The 19,365-nt window shown below is 45.4% G+C and overlaps 1 protein-coding gene across 4 annotated transcripts; it reads right to left on the bottom strand.

The window, feature by feature from the left end:
• Nucleotides 1–102: 102 nt before the first annotated feature.
• On the bottom strand, nucleotides 103–13,661 carry CCNE2 (cyclin E2). 4 transcript variants are annotated; one of them, XM_069005165.1, is made up of 12 exons: nucleotides 13,544–13,661; nucleotides 11,724–11,762; nucleotides 11,520–11,628; nucleotides 11,286–11,345; nucleotides 9,186–9,337; nucleotides 7,239–7,374; nucleotides 5,005–5,151; nucleotides 3,676–3,771; nucleotides 2,858–2,992; nucleotides 2,080–2,191; nucleotides 1,267–1,421; nucleotides 103–863 (listed from the first exon to the last, which is right to left on the bottom strand). In XM_069005165.1, exons 2-12 carry the CDS (start codon nucleotides 11,735–11,737, stop codon nucleotides 762–764), a joined length of 1,218 nt encoding a protein of 405 aa, XP_068861266.1. In that variant the 5' UTR covers nucleotides 11,738–11,762; nucleotides 13,544–13,661; the 3' UTR covers nucleotides 103–761. The 4 variants fall into 4 exon arrangements, with proteins under 4 accessions (XP_068861266.1, XP_068861265.1, XP_068861267.1 ...); XM_069005164.1 differs by lacking the exon at nucleotides 13,544–13,661 and adding an exon at nucleotides 13,247–13,307; XM_069005166.1 differs by lacking the exon at nucleotides 13,544–13,661 and adding an exon at nucleotides 13,228–13,291 and having other exon boundaries at nucleotides 11,286–11,342.
• Between the last annotated feature and the right edge of the window lie 5,704 nt (nucleotides 13,662–19,365).

Consider the following 19,365-nt stretch of genomic DNA (forward strand, 5'->3'; position numbering starts at 1 on the left):
TCCACAGTTTAAAATACTGTTCCTATGACATGAGTGGTTGTAGAGTACCTGCAGCTCCCTTTATTCCATTACCTTCTCCAGTTCTTGTTGCAAGTGGGTAGCTGGGGACTGTACTTTTTCCAGTTCGAGTTACTGCAGCAGCAGGTTCTTTGCTGGTACTCTTACCTGAGGTCAGTGATGCACTAAAACTGAAGTTTATGGCAGGCCTAAAGGGCTTTAAATTTCTCAGCCTCCTGTGGAGCTGGGATTTGATACAAGGCTGGCTGCACTGTACTGCATGTGCAGAGTGGTTTCAGAGACGTGAACTGCTTACCCACGGGCCTCTGTAATACTGCACCTGAGCTGCTGGGACTAACTGACACGAGTGAGCTCTGACCTTACCAAGGAAAGAAAAAGGGTCAAGAAGAGGTAATACATACAAACTGTCAATATTCTCCTGCTCATCTAACCCAAAGTAAAGCAAGTCTGCTGTGTCAGCCCATTAAAAATGTTCTTGAAATTCGTAAATTAAGAATTCAGTTCTCACTATTAAGTCATGTCTGGACCAAAGTGGTCCAGGCTCTTGTGATAGCAGGGTGCAATGCTCAGCTGAGCTCTTTTTGTCAAGTCTGTAGGAGGATGCTGGTCTCAGTTTCCATCTGTTGCATCTTTTACTGCCCAAGTCTTGAATAGCAGTGAAGAACATGAGTCCCCTTTAGTGTGGTCCTGTTCTGAAGCACCCAGTCCTGTTTCTGAATCTGTTCATGACAGTTGGCTGTATTTCATTTCTTCTCTGTGCTTTTGGGAGGGGTTATTATTCCTCCTGTTGACACAGGTGATAACTGCCCTGGGGCAGTAGACACTACTCCACTGTTCACTTCTTCCTGTGTATTGGGGGAAGAAGGCAACAGTTAATACGTGTGACAAGGTCTACATTTTTGTGTCAGCAGGAGGCAGCAGTGCTTCCTCACACCTCTCATACAATTCAAGCACTCCAGAGAGTTAGGATACTGAGAAAACCAAAGTGACATTACATAACAAAGTGAAGAGTATTCTCTTACAAACACCTCTCCAATACGGCTAAGGCAAGTGTTTGCTTAAGGCCTGGGAGCGTCAGGGTAAATCCCATGTTGTTTATAGCATCACTGGTGGTTGGGCACTCACTGGCTGAGGTGAGCCAGGCCAGGTGCGAGCACAGAGGTGCTTTGGCCGCTCACAGCTGCCTCAGGACAAGGGATGTGTAATGTACTCTCAGCTGCCTGAACTGCACATCCACAAACCACCTACCAGCATGTCCAGATAATTGGTGTGGGTTTGGATATTGTGTCGATCTTCCGCTGCAACCTTCCTAAAGTTCTTCAGCTTCACAGGAACTTTTTTTGCCACGTTTGCAAAAGGAACCATCCATTGTACACACTCCGAAATGCTGTCCCAATCTAAGCCTAAAGGGTAGAACACAGGAACATATTTAGAAATCATGAGTGAGTTGCACAGCGATCCAATATGGCCATGAGTTAAAAAACACAATAATACTGCAGATAAAATTCAGAAACATCCCCCCAGAAACAGCCAACATTTCCTTATGCTTGTAACTTAAAAGGGTGCTGGTTGAGGAGGGTGAATGGAGGTCACAAGGGTTGCTGTTGCTTTCCAGGGGAGGCTGAAGTGACTTGTGGCTTGAACACAAAGATTGTGGGTCATGCTATAAAAACATACACTGGGTGCTGCTGACAGCCATGCATGACTGCTCGAGAACTACATTTCAGGAGAAAAAGTGGCCAAATATATAGCTAATGATCCTCCAAACATCTGGAAGTCATAGAGCAAATATTAGCCCAAAAGCAAGAATAATAAATATTTTAATTCCTTAGCAAAGGCTGCACTGCTGAAGGTGTTTCCTTCTTTTGAGTCTTTGTAACATCTGAACTAGTGGTAGGAGTGAAATTAGAGGAAAAGAAACCCACATAACAAATATTAGTGTCCATGTAGGCTTTGGTCTTTGGCAGCCCGGTAAACCAGTACCCTTTTAAGAGATTTGGGCCTGTGACAGCTTCCATAATTCCCTGCCTAACAAGGCCAAGCTTTACACAGGTATCTTACCTGAAGCTTTCTTAACTATTTCGATTGAGGTATAGTGGCAGAGCGCTGCAGCAGCTAGTGTTCTGTACTGGAAGTCCAAAGAATTCACATCCAGAATACACAGGTCTAAAAGCTAAGCACACGAAGAGTAACAGATTTTAACAAGCTGATCGTTTAGCATGATCCTGTCTCAGAGAGGGCTATGCACACAGCAGTCCTCCTACAGCCTCTGCCTCAGAACAGGGCTGAGCTCCAGGAAGGAGTTTCTTAAATTTAAATCCTACCTAGTGCAGTATTTACACCACTGAGCTACCCAGCTTCAGTAAGCCTCTCTGAGGCTGGGCACAACACATGTCCATAACAAACTGAACCACAGCACTTCCAAAATAGTCAAAACACTCCCAAGGCTGCCTTCTTGGCAATTACACAGAAACACTGTTAGGGGCAACACAGGTAAAAACAGCCTGGGGTCTGAAATTATCCACCTTCCCCTCAGAGCTGGCACTGCTGTTTATAGAATGCTGGAGTGCACAGTGACTAAAGAAAGAAGATGGATTTTTTATTTTTCCATCATACAGAAAAGTCTTAAAGAACGTGAAAGCAGGGAGACAAGGAACACAGGGGTACTTGTCCTCAAAACTGAACTTCTTTGGTGGAGAGTCAAACTTGCACATTCCTTAACAAAGTAACAGGCGAGGGGAAACAAGGGAACACTTAGAACAAAGGGGCTTTCAGTATGTGATGTTCAGTTGTGCTTGTCATTGTCCCAAGAACCATTTTCCAACAGTTTACTACCGACCTGGGCTATTTGAATGAATTTTTCCTGAGAATACTGAGGTAGCAGCACTTTCGGAACGTCCTTCAGAGCATCCACTTGAAGATAGAGGTTCAGCCAAGAGACAATTGTCACTGGACAGAGTTCCCATTTTAAAGCCTGCAAATATTTAACAAACAGATAAGTGTCTTAAACCACTCAAGGATAGTTTTGTGCTCCGAGTTCTTCCTAGTCCTCTCCTGAGATTATTGCATGTATCCTTAAAAGACACTAAAGATTATTTACAATTTCAAACACAAATACTCTTTTTAGGTTGCATTCTCACTGCTTTTTGAAAAGGCTGTGCTAGGATCAGCACAGATCTGTATCCCTTTACCTGTGCACAGTTGGATTTTATGTGTCTTCTCCATTCAGAAGCTGGGAAATTAATATTATTTCCTCAAGCTTTTGGGTTAACTGCATGAACCTGCAGCTCGTATCTATTAGAGAAGTATAGAGTCCTGTGCTGGTGGAGCCCTTCCAACATGAGGAGCACTGAAGCCCCTGTTCCTGGACAGCAAGGGACATTGGCAAGTGCAGTACATTACAGTGACAGCCTTCCAGCCTGCCCGTGGCCTGGCTGCACTGTTAAGAGCATTTACATTCACACAGGCATGAGAAACCTGCCCTTCTCTACCAGTCAGGGACGTCAGAGGTCCACTGCACACACAACAAAGGCTTCACTATTGTGCAGAAACAGGGAAACTTACTTGCTTATTTTCTAAGCAAATAAGTGACATTGAAACACAAAGCTCAGCTGGAGAGTCTTTCACCCAGCACTTCAAAACACAGCAAATTATTACCTTTAACATAATAAGTTCCATTCTTACAATATCGTCTTCACTGCAAGCACCATCAGTGACATAAGCGAATTCCTGTATTTTAGGAGCGTAGATTTCCTTTAAAAGGAGGGAAAATGAAGATTAGTGTGTCTTACAGTTCTAAGAAAGGTTGAGAAGATACTGGGAAATACTCTTCTGTCCATGTTAATATTTCTTACGCTACAACAGTGTTTTTTTCATTATATGAAGTGACTTGAAACTTACAGGATAAGGAGATAACATATAACATACTTGGGTGTTAGTATCTACTGTATGATGCAATGGACTTATTGCAACTCTTTTAGCTTCTGGGCAAATAAATGCTGACCAAGAAATCAGAACACCCTTTCATTTATAGCTCTTTCTACTCAGCCATTCCAATGCTGTAAAAACATGCATTATCCCAATTCTTGTAGATGGCTGTCTGGTACAGGTTACCTGCCATGTCAGTGCTGATGTAATCACATTGATTTAAAAAAAAAAAAAAAAAAAAGAGAAAAGCTAAAAAAAAAAAAAAGAGAAAAAGAATCCCACAACCAGCCACTGTAACTGTCAAAATCCATGGTGCAGAGATGGTTAAGGAAATTTGCTAAGCCAGCCATGCCAGCTGGGGCCAAGCACAGTTAGGTATGTAAGTAAAGGAGAGCTTGCCAGAAAAACTGCTTCCCTACCAGCTGGCTCTGTGACCACTATGACCCCACACTTCCTTAGGACAGGGGACTGCTCATAGTGCACAACCTTGCTTCAGGAACAACAGTGAGAGCTGGGGGTTCCAAGATAACAGCTTAATCCCAAGTCTTCCTGTCAGTCTAGCCTACTATGCAATATACAAAATGATGCTCTTGGCCTGTGGATGTAGCACACAATGTAAGGTATCACCCACCATCCCTGCACTCAAGACTCACACTCCACTAAATGGAGGATATCATAAGGATATCATCCTGATGTACAGGCAGTTTGAGAATTAGGCTTGGTTTTGTTCAAGTCCCACACCCATTCCTGAGATTGTCTGCCAACTGCTGTATATTTGGAAAAAGACAAGACAAAACAAAACTACTTCTAACACATTTGCATGCCTTTTAAGTTTATGTGGTCTCCTTCCTTGCTGCTGGAGAAAGGGAGGACAAAAACTACACTCTAAGAGACAGACAAATGCACAACTGAAGGAAGAAAAAAAAAATTTCCCCTTCTGACCTTCAGTCTTGTACATACACCATCAAGTCCAAAAATTCAGACAAGAAATAATTGTTATCACTGTCTTTTTAGTTACTCAAAATTCAACACCCTCCTCCCTGTAAGAGAGCTGCTTACCTCAAGTTTGGAGGCAATAAATAATGAGGTAATTCCTATGAGCTGAAGCATGCTCTTGTTAATGTTCTTTTGCGTCAGCATGAATCTGTCAAAGAAGTCTTGAGCTAGGTAGAAGGTTTCCCGGTGGAGTGCATACACCTCACACACCTACAACAGGGGGAAAAAACAACTCAATTTTCTGTTATAAAACTGTGTACACACATTGGAGTATTCAAGCTATAACAGTTTCATCTGTTTCATCTTCTGTTTCTGCATCTGTGCAGTTTCATCTTCTGCACACACAAAGCTTCACATACCTAGGTATGGTACGATGCAGTGGTTAGCATGGGATTGGAAAAGGTATTTCCCATGCTCCCATCTAAACATGAATTGCCTGTGATGTACTAACAAACTTGCAAAAAATACTTTTTACAATTTAAATAGCAACCATTTTTCCACTGAAAGAAAAAAGCCTATTGAGGAAAAAAACCCCGACAAAACAGCAACACCTACACATATACACACTAATTACCTTGATTAAGAATACTCTGGGCTCAAGCCTCAAGCTGAAGTCAAACCCTCACTGGATTCCCAGTAGGTCTGTCCCAGGGCAGAATCACAAAAAAATCGAAGTCTTTGGCTCTACAGCAAGCAAGCCTGGAAGCTCCTGCTGGAGTGGGCTCTGCTGGCAGGCCAGGAGCACTGCCTGCAGCCCCTCAGGCACACCGACAGCCTCACTAAGCAGGAACAAAACTGCGGGAGCCGCCATCTGCTCCATCCCATTGCTGGTTTCCCTGGCAGGGAGAACTTTTAATACTCGCATTGTATCAAAGTGTTTCAAATGCCAGTTCAACAAAAAAAGAAAGGAGTGCCAAGACCAGGAGATCTTAGGCAAAGCCCTACATTTTCACCTAATTTCTAATTGAATTGGGAGGGGTTACCACATCTCCAGCTCATCTGCAACTCCATACCCCTTTCACAGCTAGAAAGCAGTCAAATATCTATAAATTACCTACAATCTACATGCAATAAAGAACATGAACCAAGAAGTGTATCCAAGAAATAGATCCCGGATGCTTCATTTTTTTAGTTGGATACAAAGTCACAATAAAATCTCACTACTACAAGCTATTTTCCAAGATAAGGTTGGAAGCTCATTTGCAAATTAAGGCCCTTCCTGACCACCAAAAATACAACTGATTGGCAGAAATAGCACAGCCCCACTCTTTCAGACCCGACACATTTGCCTGATAATTGATGTGTTACTCTGATACTATTAACGACTGCCCTAAAGAAGATTCAGAACTAAAACTGTACAGACCGGGCCTATCCATAAATAAATGGCACAGTTTCTATGGAAGTGTAATTCCCAAACATAATAACACTTGGTCATGTTAAGCAGTATCTCAGTTATAATGTTACAGAAGAGTGTTAGGAGCTACTGGAGAGATCTCAAAGTTGATGTGATTTAAATCCACGGTGGCATATAGAACCACTGAGCCAGACAACAGCAAGGCCCTTGTTGATACTTTTGTTTGGAAATTGGATTATTTCCTAATTCAAGGTTAAAAAAAACCAACAAACCAATTTAATGGTGATATGTAGATTCCACATTAGAGGAACTAGTGAAGCACACAACTGGAATAGTTTTTTTACTCAGACTGTATTAAAAAAAACCCAGCTTTCATTGTCCTTGAAATTCCTTGCTAATATGATTGATTTGTAAACTTTTCACATAAGAACCTGTCTCTTTCAAGAACATTTCCCTGTCAGCCATTGATATATTCTGCTCTCTTCATATGATAAAATTGAAAATTCACTATTAAATCAGAAAATAGCATCACTGGCTGACACTTAAGAGCTCTTGACATAGGGTCATAAACCCTGAATGCAGCTGTCTCATGGCTTAGATACAGTCTATCCTGTAAGTTAGAGATCCATAACTGGTCTGTCTATAGCAATTTCAACACAAGTGTCTCAAAACTAGATTTCTCTCCCTTGCAGCAAGTAGTGTCAAGAGCAAAAGTTAAATTCTATTGCTCACTATCCTGGGGGGAAAGTTCAGCTCCTCCTGCCTGGGAAGGCCTGGATGTAGCTCACCAAGAGGATCAAAAGCAGTCACTCGTTCTGTTGCAAAACAGTCTTGCCATTTCTTATAAGTGTGCATGTTGCTATTAGATCCTTATATAAAAGCTGTGCTTTTACCTGCCTACTTCACAGGCACAACACACAGCAAAGTAACTAAAAGTACACACCTCTAAGAGCCAGTCTAGCAGTATCGATCTCATGTGAGGTTGCAAACTAGAATGTAGTGATGTGAAGTGTTTGCAGTGAGCATATCTGTTCTCCTTTGTCAGGATGTTGAGCCAGACATCTTTGGAATTTCCCCAGCTATGGAATAAAGTTACACAAAGCATTATTAAGTATATACACAATTCACAAAAAAAAAAATAAAAACACTATTTATGTTTACAGACATTCAGACACAGAAAGAAAAATTCTGCATACTGTAAGATCCTTATGGCAATTGGAAAACTGCAGGAATACTCAGAACGTTTTACATCACCACAACAGCAGCTTGCCAACATCATCAGCAAAGTCCAGTTCTACAGAACAGGTAGTAAAACTGAACATGTGCCTCCCCCAAAGTTGCACATGCAACCAGTTTCCTATTTTGCCTAGTTCAGTGGCTGTTCAGAGAGCAAGATAAAACCAAACCTTCCCTGTAAAAAAGGACAACATACTCCTCCCCAGAAAACACAAAGCATACCTGAAGTTGTCCAGTTTAGCTTGAGAAAAACATTGAGATAGTGTTTAAAAGTCACTCATGCATCCTTTTATTTCCTAGCTTACTTCAAGGCTCAGAAGCAAGCTATTTAGAGAAAAATTTAATTCTTGTTTATTGCTAACTTATAATTTATTAGTACTCCAGTCTGTTTGGGAAGATGATGCCTGTATCATCAATATGGTTTTATTTGTAATTGTTATTATTAATCCATATGGGCTTTTCTTAGATGCACTTCTCATCCTGCAGGTAACTAAGAGGAACAGCATGTTAACCAATGAAATTATGATTTCCTACTGAAATTTTTGGAGTTATGTATTTATCTTTCCCCAAGCAGAAGCAGAGAGACAGAGCTGATCACTGGTATTGCCTACAAATTCTAACCCAGGTCAATTTCATTCTGTTGCAATCATAAGTTAAAAGCTGGGGAGATATTTGCTTGTTTAATGCACAACTCTCCCCATTCAAGCAGAAAGGCATTGAGAAATCAGTTATGATCTTCCTACAGCAGTAAGGGAACAATGGAGAAGGCAGGAGAAGTAAATTATCCTCTTTTGGCTAATCAGAAAGGATGGAGCTCAGCTTTACCAGATACCTGTCAACAACAGGATTAAACACCTTGCATGGAACGCTGTATCTGAACATGTCTTTGAGGCAAAGAATCACCCTGCAGCATGTCCAGTTCTGATCAAGTTTGGGGCAGAACAAAGGAAAAAAAAACCAAGGTATATCTAGAAAGGGTTCTCTTAAAGTAATGCTTCATGTTCTGCTTCTCTTGTCGCTCACCTTGGCAGAAATTTTCCTTAGCACATGGCAGTAAATTTACCACCTCTTTCATTAAACCCCAGGCTGATACAATGAGCAGCTGGGTACTTACCTAACACACCTGAATGTCTAAGAAATTCTGAAATTGAAAACTATAATTTAGTCAGCTAAGCTATCTCTCTGCAGAAGGGCAATTTTCTAGAACTGTGACTGCACCAAGCACACTGCATTGCATTAGCAAACTACCTGCACAGTGATATTGCCACAAGTTTACTTGAACATTTTTAAGTTCTTTAAGAAAATTTTGTGTAATACTTTTTGGTCACTCAGTTCCAATAGCAATTTAGTTTCTTTCTTTAGAAAGAAGTTTAGTTTAACCATTATGTGCCTCTTAACCACTTAGTGTCCAGTGTTAAGTTATAAAAGGACAGCTCTGAAAGGTGAAAAGTCTGGTGTGTTTATAAGATCAGGGAAAAAAATACCCAAACAACCAAACACAAGAATTTCTATCTTTTTCTTGCACATTAAATCTTCTGTGGGATGAGGAGACAAGTAGAGATGTGTATTATGTAAGCACAACACAACAGATTTTATTAGAATAGTTCAGCATATTTCATAAGAAATTAACAATTACTGCATCTGTTAAACTTACTTGAGTTCTGGCAAAGGTGATGGATTTATGAAGAGGTTCCTGAACCTGTATTTTTTGAATCTCGAGAAGTCAGTGGTTACTGATTCTTTGTGAGGTGTTTCAATAATTATGCAAGGTGAGACACCTCCTGTTATTGTGGGTGGCCAACAACTCTGCAAAATAAACAAGGTATCTTTTAAATGCTGAATTTACTATGAGAGCAAGAAAGACAATGAGTAGATTACAGTAACAGCACCAATATATGTAATGTACAATATATGTATGTCTTTCTGGATCTCAGCATTGATTCAAGTACCAAAACCAAGAAAGATGAAAATTAAATGCCAACAAAACCTTCCATAGTCAAGATAGAACATGTATAAATAGATTGGATGCATCTGGGAACTCAGCTTTGAGGAAGATGACCATCTTTAGTTTATGAACCCACAAGTAACCTATCCATTGCTTGAAAAGCTCAGTTAGAGTACAAAAGGCAAAGATATTAATTGCTACTAAAACACAAGTCATTAGGTTGCTAGTCCTATCTACTTATCCATTTGGAGGGAAAAGAAAGAAGGGGGTGGAGGTTCTACTGTCTCTCAGTGGAAATTCAGCAACTTGTTATCTTCCAGTTTAGTGCTCCAGAGAGGAGCCACCCATCTCAGCTCCAGAGCTAGATACCCATTGAGCAAGCAGCAGCTGTGAACTCTCTCAGCTTGCCAATGCCAAATATAGGATGCAATGACTCAAAAGGAGAAGAGTGCAAAGGTATTCACACAGAAAGTCTCATAGAAGGAATCCTAGATTACTGTAGTTAACTATAACTCGTTTCAGTTATGCTTATTTGGTTGTATGTAACTAATATGAGTGAGGAGGTATCAAATCCCAGGAGCACATGCAATGCTGTAATGGCTGACAGCCTTCAAAATGGTGACACAGAACTTTAAATATTCTCTGTGAAGTTGAGGGGGAATCCCATTCACAAAGAGTGGCAACAGAGGGGCAGCCTGAACACAGAAGCTTTTCCTATATAGCTGACTTGCAAGGTAAGCTACACAGGATTCCCCTAGTATATCTAAACGTATTTATAGCCAGACTGAAATATCCCAAGAGTGAAGTTACATATTCCAGCAGAACTGACCTTGATGCATGCAGCCAAGAGAAAAGGGAGATCCTACTCCTCTTTCTCTCCTGTGATCCTCACTGCCCAAGTGCCACCCCAATGCTTGTCAGACCCTCTGCCGGGTTGATTTAACTCACTAGCCCAGCAGAAGAACAACTTATTTTGTAGTGCCAAATTAGCAAGATGAACCTGCATACTGCTTCACTCAAAGAATGGAGCAAGGCAGGGGATGGAGTGCATGGCCAGCTATCAAGGAAGATGAGACAGGGAAGCAGATTTCCCCCTTTCAGCAAAGTTAAGTTGTAACACAAAGTTTCACCCCAGGTACAGCTGATGTACTTACGCAGCATTTTTTCCTACTCAAGATTTACAAAGACAACTTCACAATCAGAAGAGTTTTGCTTCACCATAGCTGTTAGACTCATTACTTTACAAACAGAATAACTGCAAACAATATTGTTTGCAAGAGAAGGTTATAACATTTTACTAATCTGCTTTAAAATAGAAAACCATAAGGCCTGTCAGTTTTAAGAGCTTCCTGTGTTAGTGAAAACAGACTCCTAAATTGATTTAAATAATCAAAGAAATTGTTAAATGAAAGTAAAGATGGCCTGCGTGGTTATGAATCTTAACTAAATGGCCGTGAAACCACACCTAAAGTTAAAACAAGTGCAGTGATCTTGTTTAGACTTGCCTCTAGGCCTTACCTGCTCTGTATATGGAACTGTTCTGAAATATCTAGGGTTATTCTCTTTTTTTCACCTAACCTTACACTGCAGTGGGTTTTACATTGAAGGATCTTTGATCTGCAACAAACTCATGCGTAAAAAAGCAAAAACATATAAAAAGGTGCTAAGCTCCCATAGTTTTTAATATCTGAAAATACAAACTTCCCCTATTCAATACTTTCTGGTGTGGAATGCATGACTTCACACCCACCAACATAAACCAGATGGACTCCCTTACCTAGTTTGAAATGGTATTTAGGATAGAATTACCTTAATTTCATATTGATGTTTTTTAGCAATTTTCCCATCTTCTCTTTTCTTAATCTCCTGCTGAGAAAAGAGACACACATTAATACACTGACAGTGACCAGCACACCCACCTAAAGGCAAACTCATGCTACCCCTGCCCCACTTTATAACTTGGCAGACTAAAGATTGTCCCGTCCAAATGCACTGGAGAACTTTCAGAATCATTCGATTTTCCAAGTTGCTCAACTTGCTCACCTCTGTTGTTCTTCTTTTTCTGGTCTGGAGATAATCTAGTGCTTGCAGTTCTTGTGGAGCCTCTTCTTGACAGGACAGTGGCTGCTGCTGTTTGGCTTGCAAACGGCTACTGCAAATAGCAAAGAGTAAAAAGTCATTAGACATTAGGAGAGCAGCAGTTGTTAGATGAGTACAGATAATCTTAGTACAATGCTAACAGCTTACCTTCGCCTTGACATCTTCTTTGGGCTATAAGATCTCTACCTGGATCAAAGTAATAGGATAAGCTCAGTTAGTGCATCCTCACAAAACTAGAACCAGGTTCCCTGCTTTGTGTCATGAACTCATCACAAAGAGCAGCATGCTCTACACAGCTCAAATAGAAGGGCACAAGTATTCCACTAGCCTGAGGAATGCCCAAGCAGAGCACGACTGTGGTATATAAGTACACACAGCTCCATGTCCTGCTGCAGGGTGCCCAGGTATGCCAGCAGTTTAGCTCAGGCTGCCTAGGGGTGGGGGCAGGGAAGTTATAAAGGGACATTTCCCACACAAGAGGATGTGGGGAGTCCCTGGGGCTGTGACCCCTCTAGCCCCCCCACACCCTCCATTCCACGCACCCACACAGACACACGTTTTGCTGCTGCCGGTCCCTCCGGGGCGATGCCCCCCACACCTGCCGGGATGGCCGGGCCGCGATGGGCCGGGCCAGGCGCCGCCGCTCGCGCTCCCGCCGCGCCGGTTCCGCGCCAATTTCCAGTGAGCGGGGAGGCGGCGGCGGCCTGTGCCGGGGTCAGGCTGGGCTGGGGGCACCGCCGCCGCCCGCCCTTCCCTCCCGAAGGGCAGATCAGACACCCACCCGCTCCCGAGGGTGCAGAGGGGGGCGCGGGAGGGGCAGGATCGCCGCCCCGCCCCCCCCCCCTCCGCGCTCCCGCCTGGCTGAGAGCGCGGCTCCCTCCAAAACCTGAGGGGGAAGGAAGGGGCTGCCGGGACGGCGCCTCACACGCGGGGAGACACCCACCCCCCGCCGGGACACCCCTCAGCAGGACCCCCCAGCGCAGGAACCGGAGCTGTGAGGGGGTGTCCCCACAGGCACCCCGCTCCCAGGGCCAGGGCAGGGGAGCCGGGACCCGCCGGGGTGCGGCGCAGGCGGGCGGTCGGGGTCAGCCCGCCAAGCTGCTCGGCCGGCATCCCCGCCCCCAGCGCGCCGGGCTCCCTCCAAAACCGGGCAGCCCGCCCCCCGCGGGGCTCTCCGCGGTGGGGCGGGGGGCAGCCGATGGCGGGATCCCGCCGGCACCCCGACCCGCCGAGCTGCTCCCTGCGGGGATGCCCGTCCGGGCCATCGCCACTCTCCGCTCCCTGCAGATGGGGCTGCCCGCGGGGACATCTCCCCCCAGGCTGTCCTCAGCCACTCTCCCTCCAAAACGCTGCCCGGGCGGGCGGGCAGCCTGCCTCGCCGCTCCCGGTCACGGCTCGTGGTCACCGCTCCTGCCTCACCGCTCCAAGTCGCCGCCGCCAGTGCGCCCCTCACACCCCCCACCACCGGCACCGTGTCTGCCGGTACCGCTACCACCACTACTACCATTATCACCGCCATCCTCAACACCGCCACCGCTACCATCACCATCGCTACCATCATCCCTGCCGCCACCATAAATATCATAGTTATTATTATTATTATTATTATTATTATTATCATCACCATCCCCCAGCCAGCCCCCGTCCTCACCGGCGGGACCCCCGCGCACCTCTGCCACTGCCGCCCGGGCCGCGCTGCTCAGCTGGCGCCGGCGCCAACCCGCTATATAGCGCGGCCGGGCCCGCGCTGCGCATGTGCGAGGGCGGCAGGCGGCTCCCCCGCCCGTCCGCCACCCGCGCCCCGCTCGCCCCAGCGCCGCCCCTGTGCCACGGGGCCGCGCCGACCTCCGCGCCCCGCGGGACGCCCCTCGTCCCGGCCCGGCTGTCCCGGCAGAGGAGTCCGGGAGAGCGGCAGGCAGCGCCGGGAGGAGCGCTGCCATCGCTGCCACCGCCCGCTGCCCCGGTACCTCTCCGCCGCCCGGCCCCGCTGGCGGGGGGCACCCCGGGCACCGTCACCCCGCTCCGCTCCGCTCCATCGGACCCCGGGCCCCGCCGAGACAGCGGCGGCTCCGCCGGCGGCCCCGCGCGCCCGGCGGGGCTCAGCCAGCCCGCCCCGGGGCGGGGCCGCCGGCGGGACCGCCAATGGGAGCGCGCGGAGCCGCGGCAGCGTGCGCGGCACGGGATGTAAACACGGCCCCGCGCGCCCCGCCCCGCCCGCCGCCGCGGCTGTCAGCGCTCGGCCCCCCGCGCGTGTCCCGTGGCACCGGCCTGTGGGCCCTCCCGCCACCTCGCTGGGGTGAGAGCGCCGGGCTGACACCGCACCGACACCCCGCGGCATGCTCGGGGGCGGCCGCCGGCTGTCACACAGCCCACTGCACGAGGGCGGGATGAAGAGAAGGCTGAGGCCTTATCTCTCTCTACAATCACCTGAAAGAAGGTTGTCGCTATGTAGGGGTCGTCCTCTTCTGCTGGGTAGCAAGTGGCAGGACAAGAGGCTAGAGTCTTAAGCTGCGCCAGAGGAGGTTGAGGTTGGACATTACAAAGAATTTCTTGAGAGAAAGGGTGATTAGGCATTGGAATGGACTGTCCAGGAAGGTGGTTGAATCACCATCCCTGGAGGTATTCAAGGAAAGACTGGATGTGGCACTTAGTGCCATGGTCTCGTTGACACGGTGGTGTTCATTCAGAAGTTGGACTCAGTGATTTCAGAGGTCTTTTCCAACCTAATTGTTTCTGTGATTCTGTGCCAGCAGAAGACAGGCCTCCCCCAAGCATAGCCTCCATGATAGCCCGTAGACAAGCCCTATCCCCTACACAACAGCTTTCCACACCTGCCAGCCAGGCCCACCACTACCCCTCAGGGTCCCACCGTGTCCAAAGTGTCAGAAAAATCCACAAACACCAGAGGTTTATGTCCAAAAACGAGACAGAGGAGTCGTTCAACTTTATTCGAATAAAGGGAGAGAGTTCACTGGGGCACACGCCCGCGGGGTTTTCTCTCTCAGGGTTTCAGAGGGCACAGCCTCCTTTTATTCTAAACTCCCGGCCGCATGATGCCCTCTTCCTTTCCCTGAGGTACTAGCAAGGTACAGCCTTTCCGAATCGCCTACCACATATCCCCCCTTGAACCTACTGTTCTACCCCAAAGTTCAGAAGTTCAGGCTTGTGCAGACCCTTGTCTGTTTCAGGAGCCAAGCTGTCTGGGCTCTGCAACAAACCCGATGCCCAAAGTCAGTAGAGACATTAAGACCCATTTCAAAGACGCTAACACCCACACCTTCACCCATCAAATAATTTGTAAAGACGTTAGCACACACCTTTCCTCTCAAAGGGCAGCAGGGCCCACTGCAGGAACACCCACCCTGCAATCCCCTTCTCCAGCAGGAGATGATGCTGAAGCTTACCCTCAGTGCCAGCACACCTCCTGTAACCGAACCCCACAGCACCATATACTTAGCAATGCTTTAAGCAGAGACTTTTTTTAAAAACACCCAGTGCAGGGCACCTACAGCCATTTTGCTGATGAGGAACAACTGGCACTTTCTTGCAGCACTGAGCACATATCAGCACAAAGAGAAGCCATGGCTGCCTTTAAGTAAATCCACATCTTCTTCTTTTTTTCACTTATTTTTCTTTTCCCAAGTGTAACATTATTAAAGAGTAAACATAGATTTTGCCTCCACGTATGTATTATAGTAATTAAACACAGTAACCAGGTGTTTACCCTGTGGTAGCTTTGCTATTTTAAAGGGCAAGAGAAAAGCAGTGCAGCCCACCAAGGCAGAGATGTCACAGTAGGATCCCTGACAGCAGTTTAACAAGTCACAAGTTTTGGGCACCAAGGGCCATCTCTCAGCTGTGTGTCCTTACAGCACCTGATGAAGTGGGGACAACAGTTCCTGCAAACTTCAAGTAAAGGCACTGGCATGTGCAAGACAGACACTGCAGCCAGCCAGCCTCCTTGGCTCTGCAAAATGTCTGTTCCAGACTTTGTCATTAAGAAAATCTCCTAGTTGTGGCTCAAAAGGAATGCAAAAAAGCCCAAATCTCACTGCCATTTAAACAATCTTTTGTCAACTGAATATATTGCATCAGCTCATTGCAAGAAATATAATTCATGTCATAGCTCAGGATGCCTACAGCAGACATGCAGCTATCTCTTTTAGTTGACTTCCTCTGAAATCTACCAGCAAGATGCATCCTGCTGTCTGGAAGTTCATCTCTGATTCCACTGACTACAGAGAAAAGGCAGTCCCCGAATTTGGGCAAATTTGACCTAACTGACCTCCAGCCTTTAACTGACTTGCTGAAGTTGAAATACTACCACAGCTAATTTGTTAAAAATAACTGAAACCTCAGCTAGCAAGAGAAGAGAGACGAATTATCTTTTTCCACTAAAAAACCTCCACCCTTCACAGATGCCTAATTAGGGCTTGTTGGCAGGCAGGCTTAAGCAGCAAAGTGGATTTGGTACATCAGGAGTAAGTTCCATGGCGCATTGTGAAAGAAGAATACTGCAAAGCTAAAAATTGAATGGGTCAGGTTGGCCATGAATAGGTCTCAGCACAAAGACTGTAATGGCTACGCTGCTCATTTTTCTAGACCTTTTGATGTGAGCTGCTGCAGGTCACCTGCCACATTTCTGCGGTTTTGATTCAGTAGTGGAAAATGCACCAGGTCCCATGAGCATTCCCCATTCTGCCAGCAACATTTCCCACAAATTTTCATCAGTAAAAAAAACCCACAAGACAACCAACCAGACCAAACCCAAACCCCAGAAGCTAATGTGTAATCAAATCCTGCAGCAGACAATGACGTTATGATTTTAATGCAAGCATACACACTGACCTTCTGATGCAGCAATAAAATTGAAGGGAGTTAGTCCATGCTGGGATATTTCCAAGTGGATTGACACACAATACATCCTCTTTCACTGTGTGGATGCCTCCGTAGGGAGGATGAATGTCAAAGAAGATTTTTTTTAAGCTTCTAGAAACAGACTGCTGCTGAGCAGTGTTTGTGCTGGGATCTGGCAAGTCCTTTTAGATTAGTCTAGTGGGTTTTTTTCCAATTACCACTTATAGGTATGTTCCAGAGAAGGTGTTAAGGCCTTCCTTGCAAGTTTACACACCTGAGGTTGTTTTTCTTGGTTATCCTTTTATGGATCTATTTGAAGGTGCCTGGAATATACCAAGATTTAAAGCCATGAGGATCAGTCCAGTTACTGTGGGCTCAATACTGCTGTTCTCCCAGGGAGTTTCTGAATCCAGGCTAGTGTCCAGGAGCAGGCTTCAGATCTCAGCTGGCAGACGTGGGCTGTGCTGTAAGTCTGTACTTTCTCTTGTATAGACTTCAAATTGTTGTGTCCAAGCAAGGTGACCTAGTTAGGCAGTATAATAATAAAATACCATTATGCATAAAAATATATCTATCAGAGTGCTAAAATAATTGTAGATTCCCTGAAATGGGGCTCTACAGAGAATTAGAAGCAGAGAGAGGAGGAAAAGAGAAGGGAGGCCTCAGGCTTTTGGGATATCTGGGTATCAGCCACAAGCTGTCAATTTTTGCAAGGTAAACAAAGGAGATGAGATCTTGATTAAGAAAGGAGGGACTGACATGGACAGAAGTATCCTCTTGTCTACTCCCAGAAGTGAATTTCAGTTCTAGCTCTTCTATCTATGGTGTGAGACTGAGGAATGATTGATGGGCCAAAGCCAGAGGTATGAGATTCAGTGAGACACAGTGCTGGGTCCTTCACCTGGGTCACAATAACCCCATGCAGTGCTACAGGCTTGGGGAAGAGCAGCTGAAAAGTGGCCTATCAGAAAAGGACCTGGGGATGCTGGCTGACATGGTTGGGTGGTTACAAGCTCTTTGTGAGGGTTAGACATGGCAGAAGAGGTGGGGGTTTGCATTGCATAGCCTGGTTTTGTTACTCTTATCTGTTTGGGGTTTTTTGTTTATTATTCCTTTTCCTTAGTTTATTCATGAAATTACAATAGTTATTTGCCTTATTGAGGTATTTGAGTGTTCAGTTATCAGTCTGCCCAGAGAACTTTTGAACAAGTCAAAAGACTAACTTCTGAAGTATTAGTTATACAGCAGTAACTCCAGAACAGTACTGTCATCAAGAAAAATCTGGCCGCAAGAACAGAAATGTTATACGTATCCTGTTAAGTCTCAGTTCAGTCTCATTTACTCTAAGACTGATATATGATGACCAGACCACGGGAACAACAGTGCCACAGCACCATCAGCATGTTCTTTTGATGGGTCATTCCTATGTGTTCCAAAAAACCCAAACCTTCCTTGCAAGTATCACTCAGTAAGTCACAGTATTTTGGGGTTATAAACATGCACCAGAAGTCAATGAGACAAAGAAAACAGATACTACACTGTTTCCTCATCAAGTCATTCAGTAATTATGGTTCTCTCTGACATTTAACACTGGTGAAGACACTCTATGAGACATACAAGGATTTATATAAACAGAAAAACTAGAATGTAAAATGAGAACTTAAGCCAATAGTTACATTGATACAACCCTTCATATGAACATTTTTGCTTCAGCACAGAGAAGTTTCAAAAAACACTAGTTCATGGTGTTTTGGAGAGTGTCCAAGCTAAATTTTAAAAGTTGCTTTAGGTCTGAAATAAGCACCCCCAAGAGGAACACTATCAGCTTAACTATGTTAGGTTATCTGTATGGATACAATTATACAAGCATAATTGATCAAACTTTCTCCTGAAAAATACTGTACAGCTCTCAGCATAGACTTGCTGCTTGATAAATGTACAGGATAAAATCTACATTTCAAAGGGAAAGATTTTATTCAGTTCTTGCTCTGGGAAGATGGATGCTTTGTTGCACAAATACATTTTCACTGCTGTCAGTTAAATAGATCATTTTGTCACCTGCTTGTTTGGTGGGTGAGAATTAAGTCAGGAACTACTTGTAACAATTCAGCCCATTCAAATCCATGGAAGCCTGTATCCAATGTGCTGAGAGAGCTGGCTGATGTCATTTCAAGGCCGCTCTCCATGATCTTTGGAAAGCCACAGAGATCAAGGATCGCCACTGACTGGAGGCAAAAACCCCACTCATTCATACAGTTTCAGAAAAAGCCAAAATAGCAACTTGAAGATCACTGAGCCCATTTCTTACATTCAAGATCTCCTGTATTTCAGCTTGCACACATTGCCTTTTGTCCTTTCCCTAGGCACCACCAGAGAAGAGTCTGTTCCCCCTTCAGCTGTTTATATACCTTGACAAGACCCCCCCAAGACTTTTCGTCCCCAGCCTAAACAATCATATCTCTCATTTTCTCCTTGTAATTTCAGTCTTCAATCCTATTATTCCCTGGCCTCTTGCTGGACACCCTACAGTACATCCATGCCCTCTTGTCCTTGGAGCTCAGCACTGGACACGCCATTCAGATGTGTGTCACTGGTCCAGGGTGGAGGGGCAGAATCACCTCCCTCCACCTTACTGGCAACACTGTGCCTGATGGAGATCAGGAAGCTCTGAGTTTTTAAGGCCATGAGGGTGCACTGCTGGCTCATGCTCAACTTCATGTCCACCAGGACCCCCAGGGCCATTTTCTGCCAAGATGATTTCCAATCAGTTGGCCTGGTGCCTGGGGGTTTTATTCCTCCAGGTACAAGACTTCATATTTCCCTTCTCTGAACTCCATGAGGTTCTTGTTCACCCACTTCTCCCTGTTAAGGTCCTTCTGAATAGCAGCACAGCCTCCTGGTGCATAAACAACTCTGCCCCCTATGACCCAGG

The sequence above is a fragment of the Aphelocoma coerulescens genome, chromosome 2 (genome assembly GCF_041296385.1).
Source record: "Aphelocoma coerulescens isolate FSJ_1873_10779 chromosome 2, UR_Acoe_1.0, whole genome shotgun sequence".
NCBI classification, from domain to species: Eukaryota; Metazoa; Chordata; class Aves; order Passeriformes; family Corvidae; genus Aphelocoma; species Aphelocoma coerulescens.